At 44.3% G+C, this 14355-nt stretch overlaps 3 protein-coding genes across 4 annotated transcripts; 1 reads left to right on the forward strand and 2 right to left on the reverse strand.

The window, feature by feature from the left end:
* Nucleotides 1-800: 800 nt before the first annotated feature.
* On the reverse strand, nucleotides 801-6706 carry LOC100836381 (small RNA degrading nuclease 5). Of its 2 annotated transcripts, XM_003576938.4 has the most exons (15): nucleotides 6437-6683; nucleotides 5489-5545; nucleotides 5343-5408; nucleotides 4809-4942; nucleotides 4544-4647; nucleotides 3765-3872; nucleotides 3605-3675; nucleotides 3355-3414; nucleotides 3105-3160; nucleotides 2735-2795; nucleotides 2350-2617; nucleotides 2002-2183; nucleotides 1624-1916; nucleotides 1385-1510; nucleotides 801-1165 (listed from the first exon to the last, which is right to left on the reverse strand). In XM_003576938.4, the coding sequence occupies exons 1-14, from the start codon at nucleotides 6527-6529 to the stop codon at nucleotides 1387-1389; spliced, it is 1677 nt and encodes a 558-aa protein (XP_003576986.2). In that variant the 5' UTR covers nucleotides 6530-6683; the 3' UTR covers nucleotides 801-1165; nucleotides 1385-1386. The 2 variants fall into 2 exon arrangements, with proteins under 2 accessions (XP_003576986.2, XP_014757417.2); XM_014901931.2 differs by lacking the exons at nucleotides 801-1165; nucleotides 1385-1510 and having other exon boundaries at nucleotides 1658-1810; nucleotides 6437-6706.
* Nucleotides 6707-7658: 952 nt separating this feature from the next.
* Nucleotides 7659-8680, forward strand: LOC100844323 (thioredoxin M-type, chloroplastic). The gene is made up of 2 exons (XM_003578769.4): nucleotides 7659-8010; nucleotides 8089-8680. The coding sequence occupies exons 1-2, from the start codon at nucleotides 7785-7787 to the stop codon at nucleotides 8406-8408; spliced, it is 546 nt and encodes a 181-aa protein (XP_003578817.1). The 5' UTR covers nucleotides 7659-7784; the 3' UTR covers nucleotides 8409-8680.
* A 2922-nt stretch (nucleotides 8681-11602) lies between these two features.
* On the reverse strand, nucleotides 11603-14355 carry LOC100844627 (BTB/POZ domain-containing protein At2g13690). The gene is made up of 2 exons (XM_003578770.4): nucleotides 13686-14355; nucleotides 11603-12817 (listed from the first exon to the last, which is right to left on the reverse strand). Exons 1-2 carry the CDS (start codon nucleotides 14304-14306, stop codon nucleotides 11900-11902), a joined length of 1539 nt encoding a protein of 512 aa, XP_003578818.1. The 5' UTR covers nucleotides 14307-14355; the 3' UTR covers nucleotides 11603-11899.

Consider the following 14355-nt stretch of genomic DNA (forward strand, 5'->3'; position numbering starts at 1 on the left):
ACCGCAAGAAGAGGAATCAAGGACTCCCTGCAAAGAAAGGACAGCGAGTTTATTCGGAAGGTTATCGGCGGCCGTCTCTCCACAGCAGCCGTCCTCCGGCCACCATAGGAACCCCTACCGTCAAACGCTGTTGACCGCTACTCGCCCACGGCGGCACAGACTTCCTCCTAACGGCATAATGCCACTCCCCGGCATCAAGCCGAACGCCCCGGAGGAAAACCTAACTGCGACGGAGCTCCGGACACCGTCCCCATCCCAATCCCAACGGGCGACGCCGCCGGGTGGTTCAGGCCGGGCTCCAGGCGGGATTTAGATAACCCTTGATGTTGAAGGGGGCTAACGGGAATACTGGCTACTGGGTCTGGTCGTGTGGACTCTTTACCAATAACCTTTTTTTTAGAATAACTCTTTTACCAATAACTGCGTGGGGTAGTCACAAGTCATGGCACTGATTGGCCCGATCTGGTCGTGTGGGCCCTAAACCCAATAACTCAGGGGGAGGGGGGGTCTTTGCCAACCTGTTTTTTTTTTATTTCTTGACGGTAATAATCTCCTGCTTAATTTCTTTTATTTATTTATTTATTTTTGCCAAACTGTTTTTTATTGCCCCACAGTAACAGTCTCGTGCTTAAATTACAGTGGGTAAGATACTAAAAATATGACTTAAACCCTCCAAGGAGCAAATATTTGTAGATTTACGCTAACAAATATATTTTTTTTGAAACGGAACGATTTCTTTTTTGAAGAGCAGCCAGGCTGCTGAATTATATTACCAACATATCAGTCTTGCAAGTTTAACAAAAGTAGGCCAAACATCTGGTGGAACGGCATTAGGGAGCATGCCATTCGATTTAAGCCTATAACCATGCTTGCGTCAACAAATTTTATCCCTATACGAGAGAAAATGAATGTTATAGGATGCTACTACATGCTCTATAGCTACGTACTGATACATCTTGCTCCAAATGATACATACTATGCCTGAAACCTGGAACACTCGTATGCAAATTTACAGCTTCTCATCCTAAGGCAGCAAAAATAAAAAGAGAACAGGAACATTCGGACTTTGAACTTTGAAGCCGTCTTCCAAAACTGAATCCACAAATCCATGTTAGCGCAAGGTTCCATGTCAGTCAGTTAGGATCCATGCATGATTCTGTCCTCCCTGAAATTATGAAGCCATTTCTGAGTATATCAATCTTCAAAAATGCTAATCCATTTCCAACGGTCAGGATACATGCCTGACTCCATCCTTCCTACAACTACCGGATGTGTAGTATAAGTACATTAATTTTCAAAAATACTAGTCAACAACGCAAATTCAGCATGGTGTATTGTGTCCCTCTTCTGGATCATCAGGGAAAATAGACAAGAAGTTGCTTACAGCTAATGCTTGACACAACAGAAGCATAGAGCAACTTCTGCTTGGGCTTGTAGATCTTCCAAAGCTTGAACAATATTTTCCCGGCTTTCAATTGTTTCTTCTCCGTGGTTAAGCATTTTCTTTAATCTGCAGGTAGCACGACAGTTATTAAAGTAAGTAGCTAATACAACACAATGGTTTCACCATTCAGGAAGTGCCACCTATTAGAAACATCTTCCAAAGCTTGAAAATGTTTTTACCTTTGTACCAGAGGAGTATCCCCATGACCAGTGCATATAATAAACATAGCATTTTCAGGCAGTGCACTGTATAAATTTCTAATTTTCTTGTCCAGTCCACTCAAGATTTCCTTCAACTCTGGACAAGTTTGTTCTTTGGCTCTTTTTCGAGCAGTTTTTGTATCACAGGTTTTCAATGCAATAGTCTCTGCAACACAGGATTTCAATTTATCAGGATCTTCAGCTCTTGTACGTAGATAAGAGATCAATCCTGAAAACTGAGTCCAGACAAAGCTGATTTTGTCATTTTTTACCTGCAGTAGAAAATTTTCAACAACTAATGAAACCTCATAAAATATTACAGAAGCCATACCGTCAGTAAAAATCTATAGAGCTAACCTCTTTCATTGATCTGGAGAGGGCATCATCATCTGAGAAAACCGCAATTGAATTGCTAGAAGCATCTGAATATCGATCAAGAACATACACATCATCAATGAGGGAACATTTTTTTCCACTTTCATGGAGGATGGAAGACAACTTCCGCCGTGAAAACGATGGTGGAGAACCAAAATCAGGACCTGGTGAACTAGATATTAGATGATACACGCTACCACTGAAAAGGAAACAGACTGGACAAATGAAAGAACAAACACATGCTTGTCACGCTCTCTCCATGCCGGATAAGCAATTCATGGAAATAACAGTCGGAAAAACAATAAAAACAATACTTAAGAATTGTGTTACCATGTTTGATTTTCAAAATGGCAAGATCTAGAGCAGCTCTTGCATCTTCCACGCTGTCATGGCCAGACCCTGTGTTCTGGATTTCCCGGCTAAGATATTTGTTTGTAAGGACACGTAAAGCAATTTTACAGCGAGGGCCACGATTATATTTGTACAAAACAGCAGTATCAATGATGAAATCATGAGAGATCCGTAATGCCATGAGGTCATTTTCCAAAGAGTGTCCAACAAGAATGGTTTCTTTGTACACAAGTCTAACAAACTCTTCCTGGAAAGAGGAACAAAAAAGTGTAAAGAGCAGGCAAAGTAACATAAAATCATGACACTTATATAGTTTGCATATACGCATACCAATGATCATAATAACAAATTATAAAAAGCTGACCTGAATCTCCTGGAGGGTTGTGGTCACATCAGATAGCATCTCAGCAGTGATTCCACTGAACCTGCACTAATAAGAATATACTCAAACGGTCAAACCTACGAATTCAGAGCTTACTGGAAACATTATTCAAGATATCATGTATAGGAACATAAAGGCATAAATTAGGACAGTGGAATTTCAATTGATACATAAGCATAAGCATTTGATATGAATAATACAATACATGTTCTTCAAAGACAGGTAATCCTAGCATCTTCAAATATCATATGCTTTTTATGTCTAAGTTAACTACATGGAGGAAAACTTGACTGAGAAACACAACATAGCTCATGCTAGCCCTACTAGAAAGGAAAGTAAATGCATCATATACCTTGTATTGTAATCGGTGATTGGATTGGCAGGCTTAACTAGTTTATCTAGTACCACCTGAAGATTGCGAAAAATTAGACAGCGAAGAAAATAATGGGCACAAGAAGAAAAAATACTTTATTAAATTTAGATCACTTTGATTAAAAGGTGACAAATCCAAGTCACTGCAATAGGGACAACTGCTCAAAGGAACTTTGGAAAAAAGCAATGTGCGTGATGCTCTAACCAAGCTACGAAAGCGAATTACATACCTCTCCTTTAATATCGACCAATGTCACCCTTGTAAGTTCAAATCCAGCTTCTGTCACACACTGAAAAAGTGAAAGTTTGCAAACTAACATTAAATAGATTTATAAAGAATATTTCAATATTAGAATAAGTGGTGCCATGGGCTATGAAGTAGACACATCTAATATGTCTAATTTATCTTGGATGAACAAATCAAACGAGGGCCTCGAAATGTACACCAATAAACAATCAAGAAAGAGAAAATCATATTACCATCTCACAATCAAGTGCAAGAATGTCATATGGAGAAGCGCCTGAAGGAGCTGAAACGGTAGGGACAAAACCTGGAAATTTTGGCAAAAATAAACTGTCATTTTAACACCAGAGGTCCAAGCATAGAAGTGGAAGGCAGAGAGAGAAAACAGAAGCCAACCTGGTAAACTGAAAGAGTAGCCATTCTCGTCTAACTCTTTCGCAGAAAGTGTGTAATATTTAACAGGAAATGGTATATCTTTTAGGTCATCTAGCCTTGATAATTTACCTGAAACAAAGAAAAGGTTAATAACCAATTGCCCAAATTAGGTTCAGCAGTGCCCACTTTCTCATAGAAAAAGGAATTTAAACTACTCTAATTTTACTAACTGTGCATAGACACCAAATAAACAGAAGAACCAATATTAAGTAGACAAAGGAATAATTGGCTATAGAGATTTGAGAACATGTCTTGGGCTTAGAGAACTTAGAGAAGATATCTTGAGCTTAGAGAGCTTACAGAAGAAGAAGAAATGATAGATAATCAGTAGAAAATATACTAGTTAATTGACTATACTCCCAACACTGAGCTGATGAGGAACTTCCGCTGTGATCATTACTTTTAAATGCTAGATGGGATGTGACATTTAAATTTTAAAATGGGACATAAATATGAAATGCGCAGGTACATAACAGTAAAACGACCATATGAAAAAGTACTATCTGCTCTTACTACAAGTAAAAATTACAATCTTGTAGGAAGTAAATTACACCAGAAATGGTGGAATTAATTGAACGGACAACGTGATCTTCCAAACTAACGTGGTAGTGAACCTCAGATATTTCCAGTGGATACTACCATAATAGCAGAAAAAAGCACATTGTATGGACCCAACAAAACAGATTAAAGTACAACTCCAAGAAATATAAACACAAAGCTCAGAGGCCATGGCCTCATACCTCCATCAGATTCATATGATTGGTTTGATGGTTTTGACTGACGCTTTCGCTTTACTCTGCATGTCAGGAGTGCGTCAATGGTATGCCTTTCATCTGGTACACAGCTGCCCAGAAAAAGATATGTTATCCATATAAAGCATACTGAATTTATACACAAATGGTGCCACTATTAGATTTCTGTTTTCTGTTTAATGCACCAGAATCACGATTTGAATTGACAGACCAGAATATAAAGAATTCTTAGTTTTCTGTTGAATGCACAAACCTTGAAGCTAGAACAGGTTTCGGATTGCCACACAACTCTTTCAAAGAAGAAAGGAGGCGGGACTGCGACATATATAAAGCTGCATCGAGTCCAGGAACATAGAGAAGGACAACTTTCGGTATAAGAGGCTTGTTCTGCACACCAAAGACAAGCATATTTTTAGTTCTAAGAAGAGGTCGATTTTATGAATTATCAAAAGACACAAGAGAATTATCAAAGCCAACATTAGATATGCAAACCAAGTATTAATGTTTACTGCAAACCAACATCTTATATAATTCACTTATTGTCATCGCAAGTATATGAAGTACCGGTAATTAGTTTCTTTTATGGTTTCATGTGGTTAACAAAATGTGGCTCATGTTTCCAAGATGGATTATAGGTTGTTCTCAGTACAAAGTGCAGTTATGAAAGATATGAACCCAAAAAACCTGAACTGTTCTTCACTAACAATATGACTAATACAGTGGAAAGTAAGGAAAAAATATCAGGTTCTGCACAATGAACACAAAGTAAGAAGGAAAAAGAATTTACTTTCACAAACACCCAAGAAGGCAGCATGCCTTCACCAATAACCCAAGTGACCAGCCCCTGAACATCCTGTGTTACAAATAAATGGCGTATTACAACAAAAATTCAGAGGTTAATTTGCGCTCGCTATGTATTGGTTATGAAAGAACCTGTAAATTTAATGTAGAATCTGAACTGGCCTCCTTAAAAACAACATCAGGTTTGGCCTGGATAGAATGTAAAAGAACAGTCAGAGAATTAGTTCAGTGTAAGAAACAAAGGATGGGTTCGTTATGTTAATCAGCAAAGTCGGCAGCACAAAGATTACTCTTGACCAATAACTGAACAAATAGCCAGCTATCCAACTAGTAAATATGTGCGATAAATCATTACATAGAACAAAGTTACATCACTTCTTCACGAAAGAGTCCATCTATATGATGTAAAAGGTTGATCACAAAGCTAACATAGATGGTTTCTAGTATTAATAGCAAACTCAGATAAAAAAAAGTTAAAATAGTATTCCTCAGTTCCAAGTGGAGTGCTTTGATTGTTAATTTGCAGAGGAACCCCACTAATCTACTAACAATGCCATCAGTCCAGTTTATTTCCTCGACAAAGTTTGGTTCCAAGCTGAAGGCAGGTCAATGGCACGGTCGAATAGATATGTGCTGTACTTGTACCATAACCCGATCAGTAGGTACTCCCAAAACATCACTAGAATCTCCATACACACACATAACAGTAGGGAGTCCAGCTCCATTACCAACACCTCAGACGAAAATTGCCATCTTCACAATGAATCACAATAAAATTATATGCACAGGGGATCACATTACGATCTAATTTTGCAATTCCATGCCCCTCGATTACGATCCTAGCAGAACTTACACTCAAAATAATGAACTAAAACTCCAAAACACCAGTAGGCTCCGATTCCCCAGTAAGAAACTGCAATCTTTTCCAACAATGGGCCAAAAGCAAGTCCAAAACAAATATTCTTTCCTAGCAGTAGACTAACAAAGTTCTAGATGATCGAATACTCGGCCAGTTCTACCACTCTGAAACCCTATTTTACCCCGCAAAATAAGAAAAAAAGAAGGGGAGAAAGCACGTACGTCGGGGCCATACACGTCGTAGTAGGTGGAGGCGGCGGGGGCCGGGGCGGGGGCGGTTCCGTCGGGCTCGCCGGAGCCGGAGGGCGTCGACATGGTGGGCGCCGCCGGAGAGGTGATGCCGCTCCTTCTAGGGCTTTGGCGCTCTGCTGAAGGGCTTATGCAGGGAGGCCCTCTCAATAGCTTAGGTCTCGCCCAACGTACCAACGGTGCGGCCTTTTTTCGAGCTATTGTAGTTGTGGCACTAGTGCTACTACCCCAGGGGCTTTTCTGTAAGTAGACCATTTGAGTATCCCTGTCTGAGCTATTTGAGTATCCTGTGAGCAAAATAGTATCCTGGGCCTAGTTCTATTTGGACTTTGCCACATGGATGAAGGAGCAATTTGAGATGAGAAAAGAACGATTTGTGTGTTCCCTAAAAATAATAAAATAAAACAACTAAGCAATTTTTTTTTCTGAAAAGTACGATGCATTTTTTAGAGGCCCGAGACAATAAATACTCCCCTCCGATGCCCAATGATAAGAATTTAGGATTGAAGGGAGTAAAAAGATAAAAAAAATAAAAAAAATTACATTGTTTTTTTTAAAACGGCATTGGTTTGTTTATGGTTATGTGCATCAACCGATACATAGGCCGAGGTTTATCTTTCTTTTGAAATAACATACCGAAGGTGGGATGGACGTTGCAACCTATAACTCGAGTTATAAAGACAAAATCCTATAAAAACTAACAACATGAAAAGTTGCATAGAGAAACTCGATTGGAACCTAACTCGTGGATATAATCGACACAATTCAATGAGTCATGAAATACAAGATGCCAAGGAGGATTTGACATAAGATATGTGATACGGCCTTAAGAGTGATGAGTGCAAAAGTCTATTAACATGGAAAAGCACAATATATAGTAGATCGAATAAAACCCGACACAAACTTTTAAATCATGTAAAAAGTGCCGCAACGACACAGTCACCTTGCCTTGCATAAATTGAAATTCACTTAATTTGCACACTCCATCGCAATGTAAAACCTTGTTCAAAAAAATCACTTAATGAGCTCAGTCCATGGCATGTAAAACCATGTTCAAATTCAAGTATTCCCCGGGACACAGGAATTAACCCAGAGAAGAGAAAAAAAAGATCAGAAGAGAGCAAGAGCACCTCATCCACAAGCAGAGCAGGAGCCCCTGAGCACCTCACACTGGCCCCCAAAAACCTCTCCCCAGTTATCCAATGGCAGAGGCAGAAAACAAATCCTATCCTCCTCCAATCCATCTCTCCCTCCCCCGCTATACCATTCACATCTCCTTCCCTCTCTTTCTTTCTTGCTCCGGGGCGTGACCAGCAAAGCAATGGCGTTGGAGACCTGCTTCAGAGCCTGGGCTCTGCACGCGCCCCAGGCCGGCGGCGTCAGGGACAGGCCTAGCGGCATCAGCAGCAGCAGCTACGCCCCGTCCAGGCCCAGAACCACCGCCGCCGCCGCCGTCGTCTCGCCGTCTCCTTCCGCCCTGCAGCAGCTGGCCCCCCGGCGGCCGCCGTCCCGCTTCGTCTGCCACTGCAAGAACGCCGTCGACGAAGGTACAATCCATCTCCCGAGGTGAAATCAATCTGTAATCGCTTGAGTCCTGAGTGGTGGGGTGTTAATGGCGGATGTAGTGGTGGTGGCGGACGAGAAGAACTGGGAGAGCATGGTGATCGCGAGCGAGGCGCCGGTGCTGGTGGAGTTCTGGGCGCCGTGGTGCGGGCCGTGCAGGATGATCGCCCCCGTGATCGACGAGCTGGCCAAAGACTACGTGGGGAAGATCAAGTGCTGCAAGGTGAACACGGACGACTGCCCAAACATCGCCTCCACCTACGGCATCCGGAGCATCCCCACCGTGCTCATGTTCAAGGACGGCGAGAAGAAGGAGAGCGTCATCGGCGCCGTCCCCAAGACCACGCTCAGCGGCATCATCGACAAGTACGTCGCCGCCTGATTTTAAATTAATAATCAGTCAATCCAGCTAGGGGGCGGACGCACGCACGCACGCACGCCATTTCTGTCCTCTTCTCTTCTCTTCTGCTCTGTTCTGTTCATCAGGCAAACATATATGTATGTATCTTAGTATCTATGCATGTATACAGAGGATGATGATTGATTGATCAACCGGTCAGTTGTGGTCAGAGTTAATTACCGCTACACTGTTAATTCAGATGCGAACGAATAGTGTTTACTGGTTTATTTGCAGCTGTAACTCTGCTCTGTTTCGATATGTATGTGCAAATTGTGGTATACATAAGCCAGTAATTGTAGCTGGATTCATCAGAACAGTATCAGTGTCACCAATGTCGGAAACTCCGGAGGTCCTTCTGAACCCAGATGCAAATTATAACAGGGTTTGCCCGTATGATAATAGGCCTTATGGGCCGTCTCTTCTCGGAGGAGGAGCAGAATGGGCTTTTTGTGGAGGGAACGGGGGAGTGCAAGCTTCGTAGGCGGGCCTTCTGTTGTGGGCTGAGTCATCTCATGTTGCCATCTTTTTTTCAATGAAACAAGTCCATATTTCATTCTCAAATGTCATCTAAGTAACTCCCTGAACTCGAAACCGATTATTTAGACAACAAAATTTTTAATACCATTTAAATCATCCTTAAATGGTTTCAGAGCCAACGTGTGACATTTAGGTCGGTTTAGAGGCTGATGAGCCGATTTGACTTTTTTTTGACTCGACGACGTGGCTGCCGCCGCTCCTCGCTGCTGCGCGCCGCTGCCGCTCGCAGCAGTTGCCTGGGCTTGGAGTTGGACAGCCTGCTGCTGTGCTTGGAGTTGTGCAGCCTGCTGCTGCTGAGTTAGAGCGGCAGCCTGAGCCGCGGGATCTCCGAAGTCGTCGGTCATTGGTGATGAAGATGCCGACGAAACAGGGACGTGAAGAAGCGAGCAGTCGCGTGAGAACGCTCCCCAAAAACCTTATCGACCGTCTCCCGGGCAGGATCTTGAAGGTCAGGGTTCCGGAGGCCTGCTCTCCTGGCGATCTGTGCACGCAGTCGACGAGATTGGATCGTGGGCGTGACGGCTAGGGTTGTGGTCTGTTTTGTCCGGAGGCCGCGGTCATCTTATTATATAGGCACGCAGGCGGACTTCGGTTCGGTTTAGGCAACCAAAACCGACTCCGCAATTATTAGGATTTGTTACGCGTCCGCAACGGATTTCGACTGCCAAAAAGATAAGCACGACCCGGCACGGCTCGAACTCGAACTCGATCCATGAAACGCAGCGCGCGCGCGTCGTGATGAGGCGAGCGGAGGAGGAGGAGGAGGAGCGCGCGTGGGGATTTTCCTTGCTCACTTGTTCAAGAGGTGAGAACCAACATACCTTATATATTGGTCCAACACCCCCTAAACTAACAAGGTGGGATTATTCTCACTTCCTCATCCCACTACATGAATGGGCTTTTGAGATTTTTTAGGAATTAATTTCAGACTGGGCCTTGGGCCTAACCCAAAATTCCAACAGAGAGCAGAGGGCTTCGGGAGAGAAAGAAATGGAGAGGGAGGCGCTGGGCTTGGGGAGATAAGGAGGAGGGGGCAGGCGGGAGAGGATAAGCACGAAGACGGGGACGATGTGGCGGAGCAGTGGCGAGGCGTGTGCGGACGGCGGCATGGCCATCGGCAGGGGAGGGGACGGCCGATGGACGCGCACAGGAGCAAGATGGGGATTAACAGCCACGTCATCGAGTCAAAGAAAAGTCAAATTGACTAGTCAGCTTCTAAACCGCCCTAAATGTGACACGTAGACTCTAAAACCGCTTTGTGGGGCGATTTAAATGGTATTAGGGAATTCGGGGATCAAAATAACCGATTTTGGACTACAGAGAGGTATGCCTCCGGCACAAGACATTTAAGCGTGAAATATAGACTTCTTTCTTTTGAGATTGCCATCTTCCCTTCTTTGGGAAACACTGTATTCACAGGAAAAGGACTCAAACATTTGCTGTACTTTGCCAAAAATAACAGGGTTTGCCCGAGATTCAGAGAAGCATCAGTTGTACTTTCGCCACACACGCACAAATGAGTCTCACACCACTTATACCTTGCCATGGTGCAAATTTTAGTTTCGCTAAAATCGGATCTTAAACATACAGAGACATCTGCACCATCAGGTATCTTCACAGGTATTCCTCCGATCCCAAATTCTTGTCGTTGTTTTTTGCACTAAAACAACGACAAGAATGTAGGATCGGAGGGAGCATATAATTTTTTCTTCACAAGATCAACTCTGAGCCTAGATTCCACAAATTCAGAGTGCCCAAGATCAACTCTGAGCCTAGATTCCACAGATTCAGAGTGCCCCTGTTAAGAACTCAGCTCGGTGGCCACAACCCTAGCAGCAAATGCCGCCAAGAGACAAGTCACGAGTGGTTGGGCACACTTGGTTTCTTCCTTATGACCATGACATTCTAGCAGATATGCTCTATAACTAAACTAACTAACTACTGAGTACTGACAATCTCACCCACCGGAACTGAATAGCCTCTTGTGGCAGCTACCTCTGGCCAGCCTTCAACAATTCTCTTTTTATGAAACGCTTTTATGCCATCCAATTAACTCCATTATGTGTAATTAAGCACCTGCTGGCTGCTGTGTGAACAAAGACGTCAGACAACCAGGCTGGGGGAATTAAACTACTATTAAACCCTCATAAGTTCTGTCATCAAATACAAATTATCACCCACACACAAAAGCTGACCTATGAACATGTGCCTTGCCAGATGATAAAATTAGTTTAATGGTCTTAAGATTACAACTATACAGCATTAGGGACGTGTCTGCAAGTTTTTCAGATTGTGCAAACCACTCTTCTCTGGCACTCGAGTACGTATTGTCCAACTTACACCCTGTCTCGGATGCTGTGTTCAAGCCACTTTCTTCAGAAGATGAAAGCAGAGCACAAAAGATTAGGTACATGTTGGCCAGGACACCCTAATGATGGTCCAGAAAACAACAGCCAAGCAGATACAAAGAACTTTAACAATGTACGTTGTGATAAGTACAGACATTTCAGCTCTAGTACAATGCAGAGCGCATCAAGACATCTGCAGGCAGAAGAGAATTCTCACAACCATTGGACCACAGGCTTTTAATCACAGTTAAGATTATTAATGGACTTGTAGTACGAACATCACACGTCCAGTGGAGAATAAACATGGAGCAACTTCTCAACCACCCGCAGCAAATGCCTTGTGTTCAATATGAAACAACTAAAGAATGTGTTCCTGTTACATCCCGGTAGAGAAAGAATTGCAGATACAGTCAGAGGCAGAGGCTTCGTTAGGGATCCCACACATGAGCTATACATATACTTCTATCATCATTATCAAACATCGAACACATAGAATACAGTCATACACACGCGCAACTTAGCCGATATTTTTAGATATCGGAAGCATTACTTCCAAGGTGATGGATCGCAAGAATCAAGTAATCATGCTCAGCCACTAACGATCGGTCTTATGAATGATCGTCGCCACCAGATCTGGAAGGCCCTCATCAGGTTTGGGCATTCCCGGCCTTGCTGACCAAAAGCCTCAAACCACTCCATGAACAATGCCTGCTGCTGCATCAGTGAGAGTGTTAACAGCGCCTGCCCGATTCCTTCCTCCAGCGTCGTCATGTTGAGACCCTTCGGACACCTCCTGAGCCAGCCAAAATCTGCCAGCATTGGCCTGAACCAGGTATGGAAGATGCTGAACCTTTTCTCCCCAGTACAGTGGAGCTTCCCACTGCCCACGGCGATAAAAATTGTGGCCGAGATCCGGCTGAGCTCGTAGCGCACCATCGGTGACACCCGTCCGTGCATACTAGCAAGGATCTTCTGGCTGGCCCATAGATCGACAAAGTCCTCTCCCATCTGCCTTTCTATTAGAATCTGCAACAGCCAGTTGAGGTCCTCAACTTGCTTGTATATTCTCTCAAGTGGCCCTTTTCCAACTGAAATGGCTGTTTGGTCAGCAGGGCCCAGATCAGAGGCTTCTTCAAATAATTCCACCAGACAGTTCAGGCAAGAATGACAGGTACGGTAAATGTTCATCTTGTCCAGCTCTTTATCACCCTTTATGTAGATCGGGGTCTTGGATAAGATACCATCAACTAAAGTTCGCAGCTCCTTCCGAGCATTATTGTTGGTTCCCTTTGTGATGGACTGTATGAGTTCAGATACGAGCTCTGAAGATGAGCTGGAGTTTTGTGGCTGCAACCTTGCTAGCAAATCTTGTGAAGCTGAGTTCTTAGAAGAATACTGAGAAAGCAAGCTCTTAATTTTCTCCTCTTCTGGTTCATTCCATGGGACAGCCTCAAGATATTTTAGACAGCTGGCAACTCCTCTGTCAAACATAAGTGTGAATGATACCTGAGAAATATGTTCAGGCGTTAATAAAAAAACATGTTGAGAGAAAGATAAATAAGAAATTTATCTAGGCAAGCACTATTAAGGCATACAGAAGTAGTAAAGCTAATAAATAATGGCATGGACTTCTCTGTACAAAGCTAACCTTACAGTATGGATTTGAGTCTATGAGCAGCATGATTTTTGCTGCAAGCCACATCCATGACTATGAGCAACAGGAGATATCACTTTCACCCTTTGTTCATACCATAAAAAGTGCAGGAGCTAATCTTTCAGTGCAATTCTGTATACGGTACATAGCTCAGCCCTCTATTTCTATTTTTCTTGCCATTTACTCCCTCCGATCCATAATAAGTGTCTCAGGTTACTAGTACAAAATCTGAGACACTTATTATGGATCGGAGGGAGTACCAAAGAGTGTGTCATGTTAGGGGTGTTTATCATTCACTGATGTGCAAGAAATCCAGTATAGTTCCTGAAACTCGATGAACCAAGAATATTCAACTAAAGACTATGAGACGCGCAGAAATACACGACAATCAATCCTGAATTTATGCAAGTATAAAGCTCAAAAACTGAATTTGATAGTGAACTTTCTTTCGAGCACATTCAAGAGTCAGGAACCAATTTCTCTCCTGCCATATTTTGGTTGTTATCGTTCTTATGCTTGCGGAATATGCTAAGCTTGGGCAAATTCATGAACAAAATATAACTGCAGTCATAGTCAACAAAAACGGTATAAAATCTGCACAGTAATAAACTAACATGGCTTGAAACCTTACCTAATTAAGCTTGATCAGTTCATGAACAAGAATATAACAAACAATCAACCAACAGATGCATCATGGATTCATGGTATTGGGGAGCTCACCTCGAGCAAACTAATGGCGCGCTCCACGCCACCACGGCCGAGCCTCCTCATCGCTTTATCCTCGTCGTCTTCTTCCAGCATCATCTCCACGACCTCCCTGACCGCCCACACCTCCACCTTCCCTTCCACGGCCACCTCGCCGCCGCCGGCCCGAAGAGCTTTGTCGATCACTCTGCTCTCCCGACACACCCTCTCCACCTCATCGACCGCCAAGATCAAACCCTTGGCCACGAGCCTGATCCGCAGAGCGCCCCTTGTCTTCTCCACAGCCGGGAGCGGCGGCGGCGGCGCGGGCAGGGGAGGAGCCGGCGGCGGGCACTCGCTGACGGAGGAGAGCCGCGCGGAAGGGCACGCCGAGGCGGCGCATGTGGAGAGGTCGTCGATGGGGGAGACGCGTCCGGGGGACCGTATTATGCGGCGGGAGAGCGGAGCCGTTGGCGGCGGCGGCTTGGTGGGGGCGGCTCGCGGGCGCGGCGCGGGGACGGGGGTCCGGCCGGTGGCGGAGAGGGGATCGAGGCCGAAGGAGCAGCACCAGGGCTGGCGCGGGGGAGGAGGCGGGCGGCGGCGGCTCCGGCGACGGTGGTGCGCCGCCGCCGCCGGCGACGCGCTCGTCGTCGGCATGTGGGGCGCGGTGGCTGGGCTGGCTGGCTGGCTCTGGCTCTAGGCTGTG

Source organism: Brachypodium distachyon, chromosome 4 (assembly GCF_000005505.3).
Source record: "Brachypodium distachyon strain Bd21 chromosome 4, Brachypodium_distachyon_v3.0, whole genome shotgun sequence".
Lineage (NCBI taxonomy): Eukaryota > Viridiplantae > Streptophyta > Magnoliopsida > Poales > Poaceae > Brachypodium > Brachypodium distachyon.